This window comes from Littorina saxatilis, linkage group LG8, assembly GCF_037325665.1.
Source record: "Littorina saxatilis isolate snail1 linkage group LG8, US_GU_Lsax_2.0, whole genome shotgun sequence".
Lineage (NCBI taxonomy): Eukaryota > Metazoa > Mollusca > Gastropoda > Littorinimorpha > Littorinidae > Littorina > Littorina saxatilis.
Window position 1 is genome coordinate 59,386,006 of NC_090252.1, and position 15,519 is coordinate 59,401,524.

Below are 15,519 nucleotides of genomic sequence, written 5' to 3' on the forward strand. Positions count from 1 at the left end.
TGTGTGTGCATTACGTGCGTATGTGTGTGTGTGTGTATGTGTGCGTGTGTGTGTGTGTGTGTGTGTGCGTAGCACATGACGTGTTTGTTATGTATGATCCAAGATCACCATTTGGTACACACTCACTAACACACACCCACACACTTACTAACACACATACCCTCTCTCTCTCTCTCTCTCTCTCTCTCGCTCGAACACATATACACTGACACACACGCACACACACACACACACACACACACACACACACACACACACATGCGCGGCCGTATACGCAAAACATCAAGGGAAGTAACTTAACATTTCTACATAACCATTTATGATGAATTGCTTCCCATTGATCGCATTTTGAAGCACACACACATACCCTCTCTACTCTCTCTCTCTCGCTCGAACACATATACACTGACGCACACACACACACACACGCACACACACACACGCACACGCACGCACCCTCTCTTTCTCTATCCCTTTGTCACACACAGACATAACACGATGTTCAGATTTTTTATTTTATTTATTTACTAGTATCAATTATATACAACAAAAATAATAAAATGAAGAAAAAAAACACGAAATTGTGCATGCAAACATAATATTTTCCCACCCCGCATCTCGAAGAGAAGTTTCACGGACCCTTCCGTGTACAACCGCAGTCAGTCATAAAAGTCGTCATACTCAGTCAAGTAAATATCAACGTATGAGGGGGAAATGCAGGTGTATGGACGCAGATTCCTATTTTGGCTAAGTTCTTTTGCAATTTCTTGCATTTCCTCATCTTCCATAACACGAGGTTGAATTCTACAAACAATCGATGAAGCGCCGGTCAAACCGATTTCTAAATTATATCGAGGTGTTGGATAATTTTCAATGATCCAGTTCCACCGAAGATCGGCATCCAGCCTCGAACAATGGTTATACTGGTATCGAATACGCTCGAAGCGGTCAGCATACTCTGTCATCAATAGAAGATTACGAGCTTTATTGGTGGTTTGAAAATGTTCCACTACGTCTCCTTTCCCGTGACAAACAGAACAATAATTTTCATCTTGCGGATCATTAGATGTCAAATAATGAAGGATAGTGTGATTATACAGGTAATTTCGAAGTTTTTCATCGCGAGCCCAGTCGTCCATGTACATATCGTGTGCTGAGTACGAAGTTCCTTCTATCTGGGAACATTGGAACATACTCAAAAAGTTGCCTTTGACTTCCTGGCCAGGATGTTGGTGTTTATAAATCTTTTTCAGATAGCGAGCGTTCATGTACCGCCGCATTATATTTGCACCAGCAGCAGCAGCAGCAGCAGCAGGGTAATGATACAAAGAGTAAGAGGCGGGCTTATTCACACTCAGAAACGACTTTCCGGGCAGGAGCGGTGCAGAAGGTTAGCAACACGGCGGCTAGTTCACGATCTGGGCAATAACGGATCCTCTGATCGGATCCCGGCAGATTGGGCAATGTGTAAGGACAACGGCACACCCAAAACAGACTGCAAGGTGGCCACAAGGCAAAAACACCACACAGCTGTTTTTATCCATGCAGATCTTGCAGATCCGTCGCGTCTTAAGTTCTTCGTTTTCTACTTCTAACTGATCAATACTTAGCGGCGTCTCATCTGATGTAGTGGTAGGACTGTTACTGGTGGTGGCGCCGAGTGTACTCATTTCCTTCCAATCATCTCTATCTAGCATAGCCGTTTCAATATCTTTCAAAGAGAATTGTTCCCCGGCTTTATTCTTCATCTGAACCAATTCGACAAACCTATGTCCTTTACGCGCACGGATGTACGTACACTTGGGGAAATGGCGGGCGTGCTCTATCCACGGGTCGTCCGGCGCTTCCCAGTTTTTCAACCCCCCCCCACAAAAAAAGCACCGAACGCAATCCCCATATCCTGCGTAGTATAAGCCGGCGTCTGCGATCATATAAGAAGTCTGTATATAGTTCTTATTCCACTTCCCCTCAAAACTGGCCACCCTCTGTGTCATTACGGCCATGTCAGCACGTTTCGCCTTGGCAATAATAATACCCAAATCAGAATAGGTCAGTCGTTTGTTTTGACGGGAAACGGGGAAAAAACCAACGTCAGTCATTGTAATACTTAATCTCAGTCTTCCACGTCCGGTACAGTGATGTTGCCAGCTACTATCACCAGTCAAAATGGTCGCTGGTGAGAAACTCGGGTATGGATGGGCGAGTGAATACACCACGACACTTGCCGGCGGGAAAGACGACAAGACCCGTCGTAGTAGAATCTAAAGAGATCTATTTCGCTAAGTCGTTTTGCTGTTTCTTTTATTTCATCTTCATCTCCTTTTTTTACTACAAGAGGTCGAATATTGCATAGAATCAAAGCAGCGCCGGTCAAACCAATTTCAATATAAAACCGGGGTGTTGGAAAATTCTCGTCCAGACACCAATCCCATTCTAGATGCGCTGTAAGTCGCGAACAATGCTTATATATATTCCACGCGTCACCTAAACGGTGAATGTAATCATTTATTACTAAGAAATGGTGCGCGCGGTCGACGATTTGAAAATCTTCTTCCTGGCTTCCCGCGTCCTTCACCAACTTTTTCCCGTGACAATCCGGACAATACTTTTCGCCGTTTTGATTAGGTGTTAAAAAATGACGAACGGTGTGAATGGACTCAAAATCTTTGAGTTCGTCCAGATCATCATCATTCTGTTGAGTAAAAGACCTATCAACTGCAGAGTACGATATTCCGAATACTTGCGTACATTGAAACATACACGCAAAATTTCCCCTACTTTCCTGTTCGCATTCCATGTTGTAATTATACATCTTTTTTTGATGGCGAGCTTTTACGTATCGCAACATTATAATAATTAGTCTCTCACAAAACCGGCATCCGGTATGATGTTCCCAGCCGTTATCACCAGTCAAAAGCGTCGCTGGTGAGAAACTCGGGTATAATGGGCGAGCGAATACACCGGGCCCCCTCCGGGCGGGAAAGACGATTACAGCCGTTATAATAGAATTTAAAGATATCTATTTCGCTAAGTCGTTTTGCTGTTTCTTTTATTTCATCCTCAATATTTTTCTTTATTGCTACAAGAGGTCGAATATTGCATAGAATGAATGCAGCGCCTGTCAAACCAATTTCAATAAAATACTGAGGTGTTGGATATTTTTCAAGACGCCACTCCCATTCTAGATGCGGTGTAAGTCGCGAACAATGCTTATATATATTCCACGCGTTACTTAAACGGCGAGTGTAATCACTTATTACTAAAAAATGGTGCGCTCGGTCACCGATTTGAAAATCTTCTTCATCCTCCTGGCTTCCCGCGTCTTTCGCGGTCGACCTTTTCCCGTGACAATCCGAACAATACTTTTCGTCGTCTTGATTAGATATTAAAAAATGACGAACGGTGTGAATGTACTCGCGATCTCTGATTTCGTCCAGATCATCATCAATCGGCAGAGTAATAGACTTATCGGCTGCAGAGTACGATATTCCGAATACTTGCGTACATTGGAACATACATGCAAAATTTCCCCTAATTTGCTGTTCACATCCCACGTAGTAATTATACATCCTTCTTCGATGGCGAGCTTTTACGTATCGCAACATTATAATTGTGACCCTCTATCACGTAATGAGTCGCATGTCACCTTGCCGCGGTTCTGCGGTAGGCTTAATATAAGTCCCCGGGAAGTGTTGTGAGGGTCACCCTTAAGTCACATAACTCAAAGTTTTCGCTCTCTTTTCTAAAAATGGTTTTCACCACTGGATAGAACATAAACAACTCTTTATGAAAATGTAAAAAAAATTATGAAAATTATGTAAAAGGTGACATGCGACTTATTTCGTGGTGTAGGGTCATAATTATTAGTCTCTCACAGATCGGCATCCGGTATGATGTTGCCAGCTGTTACCACCACCAGTCAGAATCGTCGCTGGTGAAAAATTCGGGTCTAATGGGCGAGCGAATACACCGTGTAGCTTCGTGGCGGGAAAGACGACTACAGTTGTTGTAGAAGAAATTGCAGATATCTATTTCGCTTAGTTGTTTGGCTGTTTTATTAATTTCATCATTATCATCCTCGTTCGCTACTAGAGGTCGAATATTACATAGAATGAATGCAGCGCCGGTCAAACCAATTTCAATAAAATACTGAGGTGTTGGATATTCGCCGTCAAGACACCACTCCCATTCTAGATGCGCTGTAAGTCGCGAACAATGCTTATATATATTCCACGCGTCACTTACTCGGCGAGTGTAGTCACTCATTACTAAAAAATGGTGGATGCGGTCACCGATTTGAAAATCTTCTTCCTGACTTTCCTTTACCAACTTTTTTCCGTGACAATCCGAACAATACTCCGTTTCGTCGTCTTGATTAGATGTTAAAAAATGACGAATGGTGTGATTGAACTTGCGACGTCTGAGTTCGTCCCGATCATCATCATTCGGCAGATCCATAGACTTATCAACTGCAGAGTACGATATTCCGAATACTTGCGTACATTGGAACATACACGCAAAATTCCCCCTAATCCCCCGTTGACATCCCACGTAGTAATTATACATCTTTTTTCGATGGCGAGCTTTTACGTATCGCAACATACTTGACTACCCCAGCCGTATCAGTACTGTCTTGATTGCTCTTCTAGACTCGGAATACCGGTGACACGTGATTCGTTACTGTATGCCTACAGAAAGGGCACGCCCAGGTATTCTGGCGGACGCGGAGCGTTTCGAAGCACGTAATGCACAAGCCAAGATGTTGGCACGGAAGCAATAGTACGCGGGCTTGATTCTTGAGGCACACTTTACAGACCGTATGTCGTTCCAACTCGTTTACTCGCGATTTTATCGCCAATGCCGCCACCGTATCAGTTTTCTTCTCATTTAACGCCGTTCTACACGGTTTTAGAGTGTAGGGCAATGTCGACGATCCCCGTAAAGTCCTCAAAACATCTCTGTCGGATACTCCTTTGAAAGTAAGATAATAGTTTTCGTTATTCGTCCACTCAGAGTCCTTGAATGGAACGACCTTCCCTTTGATCTTTGTCACCGCACAATCGTAAGGCGAATGCTGCTCTTCTTCAGGGTTCATCCTCTTGTCTTCGCAGAGAACGTCATGATATCGTATCATCATATTTTTCATTTTTTTTCGCTCGGTGGAGCAAGAACAGTTTTCGACTAACGCCCCGAATGGTAGTTCTGATACGAACAGTCCAGGATGGGCCTCTCGATGCAGCTCCTGACCGCCGCCGCCGGCCGCCGCGTCCACAAAGTTGTACAATCGAATACTTACGGTGGTTTTGTTGCTATTATTATTACTGCTGTCCAAGGCAGCAGACAAAATTTCTTTCCATCGCACCAGTAAACTTTCGTTCGTTCCCAGGCCGAAGAAGAACACGTTAAAATGCACACCGGCATCCGACGCCGCTGCCATGACGTGGTTGGATGTCGGGCTATTTTTCAAAATTTGAGTTCGTAACAGAGGGAGGATCACCTCTGAAGCAGTGTTCGTACATTCGTTCGTTAACAAGCATAGTGGCCTGTATGAGGACACTGTATCGAAAGAAACTCCCTCCCTCGAAAGAACGAGCGTTTGGCGTGAAGGGACCATCCATTCTTTTACGCAAATTATACATTTCTGTATGCCGGCGCTTTTATTTTTTAACACGCGCACTACAATCGGACATTCCATGATTGGATCAAAGCTCGAAGGACAAACTGCCGCGTGATACGTCGTTGGTGGATTCAACCTGAGCGGTAAAGGCCAGTGTAGCGTCGCTTGCAGGCTAGCGTGTAAATTCATTATGTCAGCACGATTTAGTTTTAAACCTTCCTACTCAGTCGACGATGGTGTGTGTGTGGTGATGAATGACCATTGACTGTAGCCTTTATATGAACGGCAGAGCAGACTCAACCGGCACATAGACTAGGGCAGACTCACTCGGAACAAACCAAAAGAGTACAGACAACAAACAATACAACAAAAAACTGGAGGGGCCGCTCCTCTTACAATCATCGCTTGAGTTTTGGAGATGGTCGACGCTGCGTTGTTGCGAGTGTTACAGTTTGTTTTGTCCAACGTTTGAGAGTATTTCGCGAAACACTTTGGTGAGGTTTTTTGTAACTTATTAGTAGATGAGTTTCTCCTTTCTGACGAATAGACTTTGTTCGTTTCAAGTACGCCTTTGTGTAGGTCACAACGCATAGTCTTCGATCATAGTGAGGTTGCAATACTACAAGCTCGTCGTAGTAAAAAAGATGGATTAATGTTGTCAGTTTTAGAGTAAGCTGTTGGAGGGATAAGAACTTTGCTGGAGACCACTTTTGTAAAAACTGAACAACCCGCCGTAGGTTATTTCTGTTTAGTCGTTGCTGCTGCCAATAATTACCAGCGCGCTTCATTTTCTCTCCCTATCCGGAAAGTGTCATAAATAGCTAGTATAGTGGGAGGTCGACTTTGTTCAGTTCTGCTGCAGTGGGTCTCTTATAATACTACTGATCATCACGTGGTGGCCGGCGAACCCACACTTTATTTTTTATGCTACCCTCCTTTGAGGTTTTTTGACAAATGGAAGGGAATGCTGGTGTCTTGCCGCTCTCATCATTGCGGGATGAGCAGTTAGACCTGCACATAACCCAACAACCCTATTTTGAAGTTTTACATTCACAATTCGGTTATTCTCGGGAACACGTGCTCGCTGCAGCTAAACACTTCCTCCAAAACAACGAAACCATTGACATACAAAAGTTGATGTTAGCCGTCGAAGTAACAAACCAAGAAGACACTAATACCAGCGCCAGCGAGACTCTGCCGTCATCGCAGCAAATTTCTGTAAATAATGATGTTTCTACTGCAGAAAATAAAGTCAGCTCTACGACAAACGAGCCACTAATTTCTTCCGATGCCGCCGCTACAAAGTATTTAATGGTCTTGTCAGAAAACAAACGTTTGAAGCGAGGAGAACTTTGTCAGTGTTGTTTTAGAACCCCCCGATCTTTAACTTTTCTTCCCTGTGGACATTTTCATTACTGTATGGAGTGCGGCAATAACTTTTCGTGTTGTCCTTTGTGTAAGAAAACCATTTTGGCGGATGTAAAAACCTTTCTCGTATAAACACACACACGCGCGCGCAGAGAGAGAGAGAACTGTTGATATCACCGTTATGAGAACTGTGGTTGCCTCCCTTTGACCACATGTACAGCCTGAGAGAGAGAGGTTACTTTCATTGGATCACGCGGGGCAGAGAATTAGCGGAGAATTGCTGCTTATACACATAATATGAAAAATTGTGTGTGGTTTTTTTTTAGCTACTCTTTTTTTTTTAAATCTGTTTGGTGTCCAACGAATATCTATTCTTTACACACACACACACGCAGAGAGAGGCCTGTTGACATCACCGATATGAGAACTGTGGTTGCCTCCCTTTGACCAAATGTACAGCCCGAGAGAGAGAGAGAGGGGTTACTTCCATTGAATTACGCGGGGTATAGATAGTTGTCTAAATCTGTTTGGTTTCCAACGAATCTCTCTTTTTTACATACACACACACACAAAGACGAGACATTACCGTTTTTTTAGACTATGTTATAGCCCAAGTGGGAAATTCTTTGTTCTATGGTCCTCTTATATTTTCACTATCCCCACACTGCCTGAGATCACATTTGGCCATGTTGAAAACCCCAGAAGAACCCTCGCTATAGATTACAATGAAATTTTGAGCCGATGAAGACACATTTTCTAACTAAGACATTACGGGGTTTCAGCGTGACTTTTTATGTCGAGAAGAAAATCTTGTATCAAAACAAAGTTTTTCAAAATTTGGGTCCGAATCGGAGTATTACCGTCCCCAATCTGACTTAAAAAAAATTTCAAAGAAAACAAACAAACAACGAAGCGAAGGACACCACGACAACACAAAACAATTTCAAAGAAAACAAACAAACAACAAAGCGAAGGACATTACCCGGTTAATACAAACAAATCTGACTGTAAAAAAAAAAAAATCAAGAGGGAGAGAGAGAGGGAAAAGAAGCCCGAAAAACAAGTTATTGCACGGTAAAACACACACACACACACACACGGTAGACAGACAAGCTTCCACAACAAAAGAAGATTTAATGACTTCAAAGAACGAATGCCAGTGTACCCACACACACACACAGTTTCACCGACCCCTTGGGGGCCGCCTCTTCTTCTTCTTCAAAAAAAGGACTCTTGCCGACCTATAATATTGTTGTTGTTGTTGTAAGAATGGCATAGAAAAACCAGTCTCCTTTTTTTTTTTAGCGAGTCAGGGAGGTTTATCATAGTCGTCTCGGACAACCCTCGGTCACCACAAAGTGACTCCTCCCGCTATATTATTATCTCATGGATGTGAGGGTGTTTTGTTTTTTTCTCATGCGGAAAGTTTGTTGTTATTCTCAGTTTCTAAGAAAATGGGACGACAAAACCGAAAGTAGGCCACTGCCGCCGCCGGGCGGGCGGTCGAGTGCTACTACTCTCCCATAGTGACCAGAGAGAAGAACGAAAAGAGACGTTGTTGGTTTAGAATTGTAATCATGATAATCCTAAAATAAAAAATAAAAAAAGAAGCTGTGTGTGTGTTATGTTGTTATTACCACTGGAGGGTTATTAAAAAAATAAACCAACCTTGGAAGTAAATTTCACCGGTAACAAATCCCAGGTAAAGTATCCAGATGAACAACACACACACACACACACCGCGGCGGCGGTCACAACGGGTCACACTTCTCAAACTGTACTGTATATTGATTTGGCCTGGGGAAAGAGAGAGACACTGCTCACCGGCCTCGTTATATTATACATCCTTCCTTCATCATATGAATGTAGAACAAGGTTTTAAACCAGAAGAAAATTGCTTCAATTCACCCCAACGATCAAATCATCACAAACCGCCACCGCGGGAGAGACTAGTTTCTCCGCGTCAGAAGAGCTCTTTTTTTTTTTTACGCATTCTCTCCCCTTAACTGGTGCCTGCTTTTTTGTTGGGTTCATTTTGTACACATCTGTTAGTGTGTGTGTGTGCGTGTGTGTGTATGTGTGCACGCGGCGTGCATGAGTAATTCTCCAAACCGTGTGTGTGTGTGTACATATGATGTGTGCGTGTATGTAATTGTGGGTTTTTTTGTAAAGGTGTATGTGTGTCCGTCTATCTATATATATGCGTGTGTGTGTGTGTGTGTGTGCGTGTGTAACTGATGGACTGTGGTGGACGTGCCTGTCTGGAGTACTTAGGGTGTTCTTACTTTTTTGTTGTTGTTGTACCACGCTTTTTTATATATTATTGTAATTAATTTTGTGGGCAATAAAAGATCTTATATTGTATGTCCAGAGTATACCTGTCTGTGCGTCGCCGCCGAAGCTGCGGACGAGTGTGTAGTCGGTGTGTTCGAATTGAATGTATGTTTGTTTTTCTTTTTTTTTATGTGGTGTATTATACAAGGCATATTATTGTAGGTGTTATGTGGGGAATTGCTTGGATTCGATAGAGTTCACAGCAACACAAGACTACACAACATAAACTCTCACACTCTTGCCAAGCGACACACCCTCGCGTATCGGCCACACACCACACCCGTACAATCAATCAATCTGAGGCTTATATCGCGCATATTCCGTGGGTACAGTTCTAGGCGCTCTGGAATGATGCCGTGTGAGATGGAATTTTATATAAGGCCAGTAGATGTCAACTATATAACACAAATAGGTAATATTATAACGAGGTTTTATTCAATCAAATAAACACAATGTGCGTCGCCGCCGAAGTTGCGTGTCTGTGTGTTCGAATTGAATGTATGTTTGTTTGTTGTTGTTTTTTAATGTGGTGTATAGGCATATTATTGTACGTAGTTTTTTGTTGTTGCTTGAATTAATAAAGTTCACGACAACACATACAAGACTTACAAGACTACACAACATAAACTCTCACACTCTTGCCAATCGACACTATACGCCACCACCTCCTTGCGTATAGCATCGACCACACATCACGTCCGTACAACGATATCAACTATATAACTCACATGCTTCAGTTTTTATTAAAACGAAATGTAGCTACTATTATATATCCCGTTACGTTCTATTCCCCCTCAGTGATGACGTGGCAAGGCGATCAAAATGTCAACAACGGACGATCGGCCGCGGCATGACCATGGACAGACGAACAGCAAGGCATATGCAAAGAATGGAAAGAAATATGAAAGAGCTATCTTGAAATAGTCAATGAAACGACCTTAACTGGCATGTCATTCTACAATAGGTAAATAAACGGCCGATGTATACATTTTAATAAAAAAAACATGACACAGGAATTGATGTTTGTTGTAATCACTTTGCTTATTTTTCATGGAATAATTGTTACAAAGTTAATCGCCCCCTTTAAAAAAAATCATATTACTCTTCATACATCCCAAAACGAAAGCACACCGAACACAAACAGTTTTGTTTCACGAATGTTGTAGTCAAATTACTTGAATAAAAAACAAGTGGTGTATTTATAAAGGAAGCTCCTACGTTTAGCAACTTCAATAACAATCTGCATACTACCAATCTTGTCCAAAATTTGTTATAATGGGGGTGTAAAATAGGCAAAATATTAAAAAGGTTAATTCAAAGAATAACTTTATCAAATATTTAAAGAAAAAAGTAGTATTCGGTAAATTCATCTAAAGGTAGCATGCTAAGTTTAGGTCATTGGGGGCGGGAGAAATGGCCTCATGGACCGCGTCCACCTTCTAACGTTTTAAAACCTAGACCTGATGACTTAATTAAACTCTTACCTATTTTAAATTCTAAACCTAAATGGCCTTTTACTTGTTCTTTCTCAGATCATAATCAGCTCCGTTGGCCTTTGGAGGCGGGAAATGGCCTCATGGGCCGCGTCCACCTTCTAACGTTTTAAAACCTAGACCTGATGATTAACTAATAATTAAACTCTTACCTATTTTAAATTCTAAACCTAAATGGCCTTTTACTTGTTCTTTCTCAGATCATAATCAGCTCCGTTGGCCTTTGGGGCGGGAAAAATGGCCTTAGTGGGCCGCGTCCACCTTCTAACGTTTTAAAACCTAGACCTGATGACTTAATTAAACTTACCTAATTTACAGTCTAAACCTAAATGGCCTTTTTACCCGTTCTTTCTCAGAACATAATCAGCTCCGTTGGCCTTGGGGCGGGAAAAATGGCCTTAGTGGGCCGCGTCCACCTTCTAACGTTTTAAAACCCTAGACCTGATGACTTAATTAAACTTACCTAATTTACAGTCTAAACCTAAATGGCCTTTTTACCCGTTCTTTCTCAGAACATAATCAGCTCCGTTGGCCTTTGGGGCGGGAAAAATGGCCTCCTGGTGTTGGCCGCGTCCACCTTCTAACGTTTTAAAACCCTAGACCTGATGACTTAATTAAACTACCTATTTTAAATTCTGAAGTGGCCTTTTCCGTTCTCAGCTCCTGTTGTGGCCTTGGTTTTTGGTCCCACACAGAACAAACAGAGCCTTCGTTTTGTGGACCGCGCCTTCTTTAAAACCCTAGACCTGATGACTTAATTATTAAACTACTTATTTTAAATTCTGAAGTGGCCTTTTCCGTTCTCAGCTCCTGTTGTGGCCTTGGTTTTTGGTCCCACACAGAACAAACAGAGCCTTCGTTTTGTGGACCGCGCCTTCTTTAAAACCCTAGACCTGATGACTTAATTAAACTACCTATTTTAAATTCTAAACCTAACTGGCCTTTTTACCCGTTCTTTCTCAGAACATAATCAGCTCCGTTGGCCTTTGGGGCGGGAAAAATGGCCTTAGTGGGCCGCGTCCACCTTCTAACGTTTTAAAACCCTAGACCTGATGACTTAATTAAACTTACCTAATTTACAGTCTAAACCTAAATGGCCTTTTTACCCGTTCTTTCTCAGAACATAATCAGCTCCGTTGGCCTTTGGGGCGGGAAAAATGGCCTCCTGGTGTTGGCCGCGTCCACCTTCTAACGTTTTAAAACCCTAGACCTGATGACTTAATTAAACTACCTATTTTAAATTCTAAACCTAACTGGCCTTTTTACCCGTTCTTTCTCAGAACATAATCAGCTCCGTTGGCCTTTGGGGCGGGAAAAATGGCCTTAGTGGGCCGCGTCCACCTTCTAACGTTTTAAAACCCTAGACCTGATGATTAACTAATAATTAAACTCTTACCTATTTTAAATTCTAAACCTAAATGGCCTTTTACTTGTTCTTTCTCAGATCATAATCAGCTCCGTTGGCCTTTGGGGGCGGGAAATGGCCTCATGGGCCGCGTCCACCTTCTAACGTTTTAAAACCTAGACCTGATGATTAACTAATAATTAAACTCTTACCTATTTTAAATTCTAAACCTAACTGGCCTTTTACTTGTTCTTTCTCAGATCATAATCAGCTCCGTTGGCCTTTGGGGCGGGAAAAATGGCCTTAGTGGGCCGCGTCCACCTTCTAACGTTTTAAAACCTAGACCTGATGACTTAATTAAACTTACCTAATTTACAGTCTAAACCTAAATGGCCTTTTTACCCGTTCTTTCTCAGAACATAATCAGCTCCGTTGGCCTTGGGGCGGGAAAAATGGCCTCCTGGTGTTGGCCGCGTCCACCTTCTAACGTTTTAAAACCTAGACCTGATGACTTAATTAAACTACCTATTTTAAATTCTAAACCTAACTGGCCTTTTTACCCGTTCTTTCTCAGAACATAATCAGCTCCGTTGGCCTTTGGAGGCGGGAAAAATGGCCTTAGTGGGCCGCGTCCACCTTCTAACGTTTTAAAACCCTAGACCTGATGACTTAATTAAACTACCTATTTTAAATTCTGAAGTGGCCTTTTCCGTTCTCAGCTCCTGTTGTGGCCTTGGTTTTTGGTCCCACACAGAACAAACAGAGCCTTCGTTTTGTGGACCGCGCCTTCTTTAAAACCCTAGACCTGATGACTTAATTATTAAACTACTTATTTTAAATTCTGAAGTGGCCTTTTCCGTTCTCAGCTCCTGTTGTGGCCTTGGTTTTTGGTCCCACACAGAACAAACAGAGCCTTCGTTTTGTGGACCGCGCCTTCTTTAAAACCCTAGACCTGATGACTTAATTATTAAACTACTTATTTTAAATTCTGAAGTGGCCTTTTCCGTTCTCAGCTCCTGTTGTGGCCTTGGTTTTTGGTCCCACACAGAACAAACAGAGCCTTCGTTTTGTGGACCGCGCCTTCTTTAAAACCCTAGACCTGATGACTTAATTATTAAACTACTTATTTTAAATTCTGAAGTGGCCTTTTCCGTTCTCAGCTCCTGTTGTGGCCTTGGTTTTTGGTCCCACACAGAACAAACAGAGCCTTCGTTTTGTGGACCGCGCCTTCTTTAAAACCCTAGACCTGATGACTTAATTAAACTTACCTAATTTACAGTCTAAACCTAAATGGCCTTTTTACCCGTTCTTTCTCAGAACATAATCAGCTCCGTTGGCCTTGGGGCGGGAAAAATGGCCTCCTGGTGTTGGCCGCGTCCACCTTCTAACGTTTTAAAACCCTAGACCTGATGACTTAATTAAACTTACCTAATTTACAGTCTAAACCTAAATGGCCTTTTTACCCGTTCTTTCTCAGAACATAATCAGCTCCGTTGGCCTTTTGGGGCGGGAAAAATGGCCTCCTGGTGTTGGCCGCGTCCACCTTCTAACGTTTTAAAACCCTAGACCTGATGACTTAATTAAACTACCTATTTTAAATTCTGAAGTGGCCTTTTCCGTTCTCAGCTCCTGTTGTGGCCTTGGTTTTTGGTCCCACACAGAACAAACAGAGCCTTCGTTTTGTGGACCGCGCCTTCTTTAAAACCCTAGACCTGATGACTTAATTATTAAACTACTTATTTTAAATTCTGAAGTGGCCTTTTCCGTTCTCAGCTCCTGTTGTGGCCTTGGTTTTTGGTCCCACACAGAACAAACAGAGCCTTCGTTTTGTGGACCGCGCCTTTTTAAAACCCTAGACCTGATGACTTAATTATTAAACTACCTATTTTAAATTCTACAGTGGCCTTTTCCGTTCAGCTCCTGGTTCAGCTCCTGGTTTGGCCTTGGTTTTTTCGTCCCACACGAAACCGAAACGAGCCTTCAGTTTTGTGGACTCCGCCTTTTTAAAACCCTAGACCTGATTACACTTAATTAAACTACTTATTTTAAATTCTACAGTGGCCTTTTCCGTTCAGCTCCTGTTGCGGCCTTGGTTTTTTCGTCCCACACGAAACCGAAACGAGCCTTCAGTTTCGTGGACCGCGCCTTTTTAAAACCCTAGACCTGATTAAACTTAATTAAACTACTTATTTTAAATTCTACAGTGGCCTTTTTGTTCAGCTCCTGGTTCAGCTCCTGGTTTGGCCTTGGTTTTTTCCGTCCCACACGAAACCGAAACGAGCCTTCAGTTTCGTGGACTCCGCCTTTTTAAAACCCTAGACCTGATTAAACTTAATTAAACTACCTATTTTAAATTCTACAGTGGCCTTTTCCGTTCAGCTCCTGTTGTGGCCTTGGTTTTTTCCGTCCCACACGAAACCGAAACGAGCCTTCAGTTTCGTGGACTCCGCCTTTTTAAAACCCTAGACCTGATTAAACTTAATTAAACTACTTATTTTAAATTCTACAGTGGCCTTTTCCGTTCAGCTCCTGGTTCAGCTCCTGGTTTGGCCTTGGTTTTTTCGTCCCACACGAAACCGAAACGAGCCTTCAGTTTCGTGGACTCCGCCTTTTTAAAACCCTAGACCTGATTAAACTTAATTAAACTACTTATTTTAAATTCTACAGTGGCCTTTTCCGTTCAGCTCCTGTTGTGGCCTTGGTTTTTTCCGTCCCACACGAAACCGAAACGAGCCTTCAGTTTCGTGGACCGCGCCTTTTTAAAACCCTAGACCTGATGACTTATGTCATATCTCACAAATCTTTTCCTATTAAGAAAATAAATATAAGTTTAATGCGAATGCAATGGTGTTGTTTTCCCCCTAACTAGTGAAAGACAAATTGTTTCTTTCTCTCTCTCTCTCTCTCTCTCTCTCTCTCTCTCTCTCTCTCTCTCTCTCTCTCTCTCTCTCTCTCTCTCTCTCTCTCTCTCTCTCTTACACACACATACAAAATAAAGGAGGGGTCAACCACACACATTTACCTTTTTTTGTTAAAAATTTGAGACGATCTGGCTGGCTGGCTTTGTGGGGTCGGGGTTGCTTTCCTTGTTGTTGTTTTTTGAAGTTGAAAGGTCCTTTCTGTGTGTAAAATATAAAACAAAATGTTGTAAACTCGCGAAAGATAAAGAGATATTATGAGGAAATGTCATTAAAAAAAAGCATTTCAGAAGGTATTACGAAGATATGGCATTTAATAATGGGTATATATCGCAAGTTGTGTCATTGGAGAAAACATTACGAAAACGTGTCATCAAAAGAAACATTCCAAAGCCAGGTCTCTACATTACGACGGACGTTACAGAGACCTATCGTTAAAGGGAA

At 42.3% G+C, this 15,519-nt stretch overlaps 1 protein-coding gene and 1 long non-coding RNA gene across 4 annotated transcripts in view; both read right to left on the reverse strand.

Annotated features, from left to right (window-relative positions):
• LOC138974759 (baculoviral IAP repeat-containing protein 8-like) overlaps positions 1-2,111 on the reverse strand; it is a 69,627-nt gene extending 67,516 nt beyond the window's left edge. The window contains exon 1 of the mRNA XM_070347485.1: positions 1,448-2,111. Within this exon, the coding sequence (XP_070203586.1) occupies positions 1,448-2,099 (652 nt within the window). The 5' untranslated portion in view covers positions 2,100-2,111. The remainder of the gene's footprint in view (positions 1-1,447) is intronic.
• A 7,932-nt stretch (positions 2,112-10,043) lies between these two features.
• Positions 10,044-15,171, reverse strand: LOC138973967 (uncharacterized). 3 transcript variants are annotated; one of them, XR_011458247.1, is made up of 3 exons: positions 14,931-15,171; positions 13,404-14,015; positions 10,044-12,661 (listed from the first exon to the last, which is right to left on the reverse strand). It is a non-coding gene; the product is annotated as an uncharacterized lncRNA (long non-coding RNA). The 3 variants fall into 3 exon arrangements; XR_011458246.1 differs by having other exon boundaries at positions 13,404-15,171; XR_011458248.1 differs by lacking the exons at positions 13,404-14,015; positions 14,931-15,171 and adding an exon at positions 12,819-13,390.
• Positions 15,172-15,519: the final 348 nt, after the last annotated feature.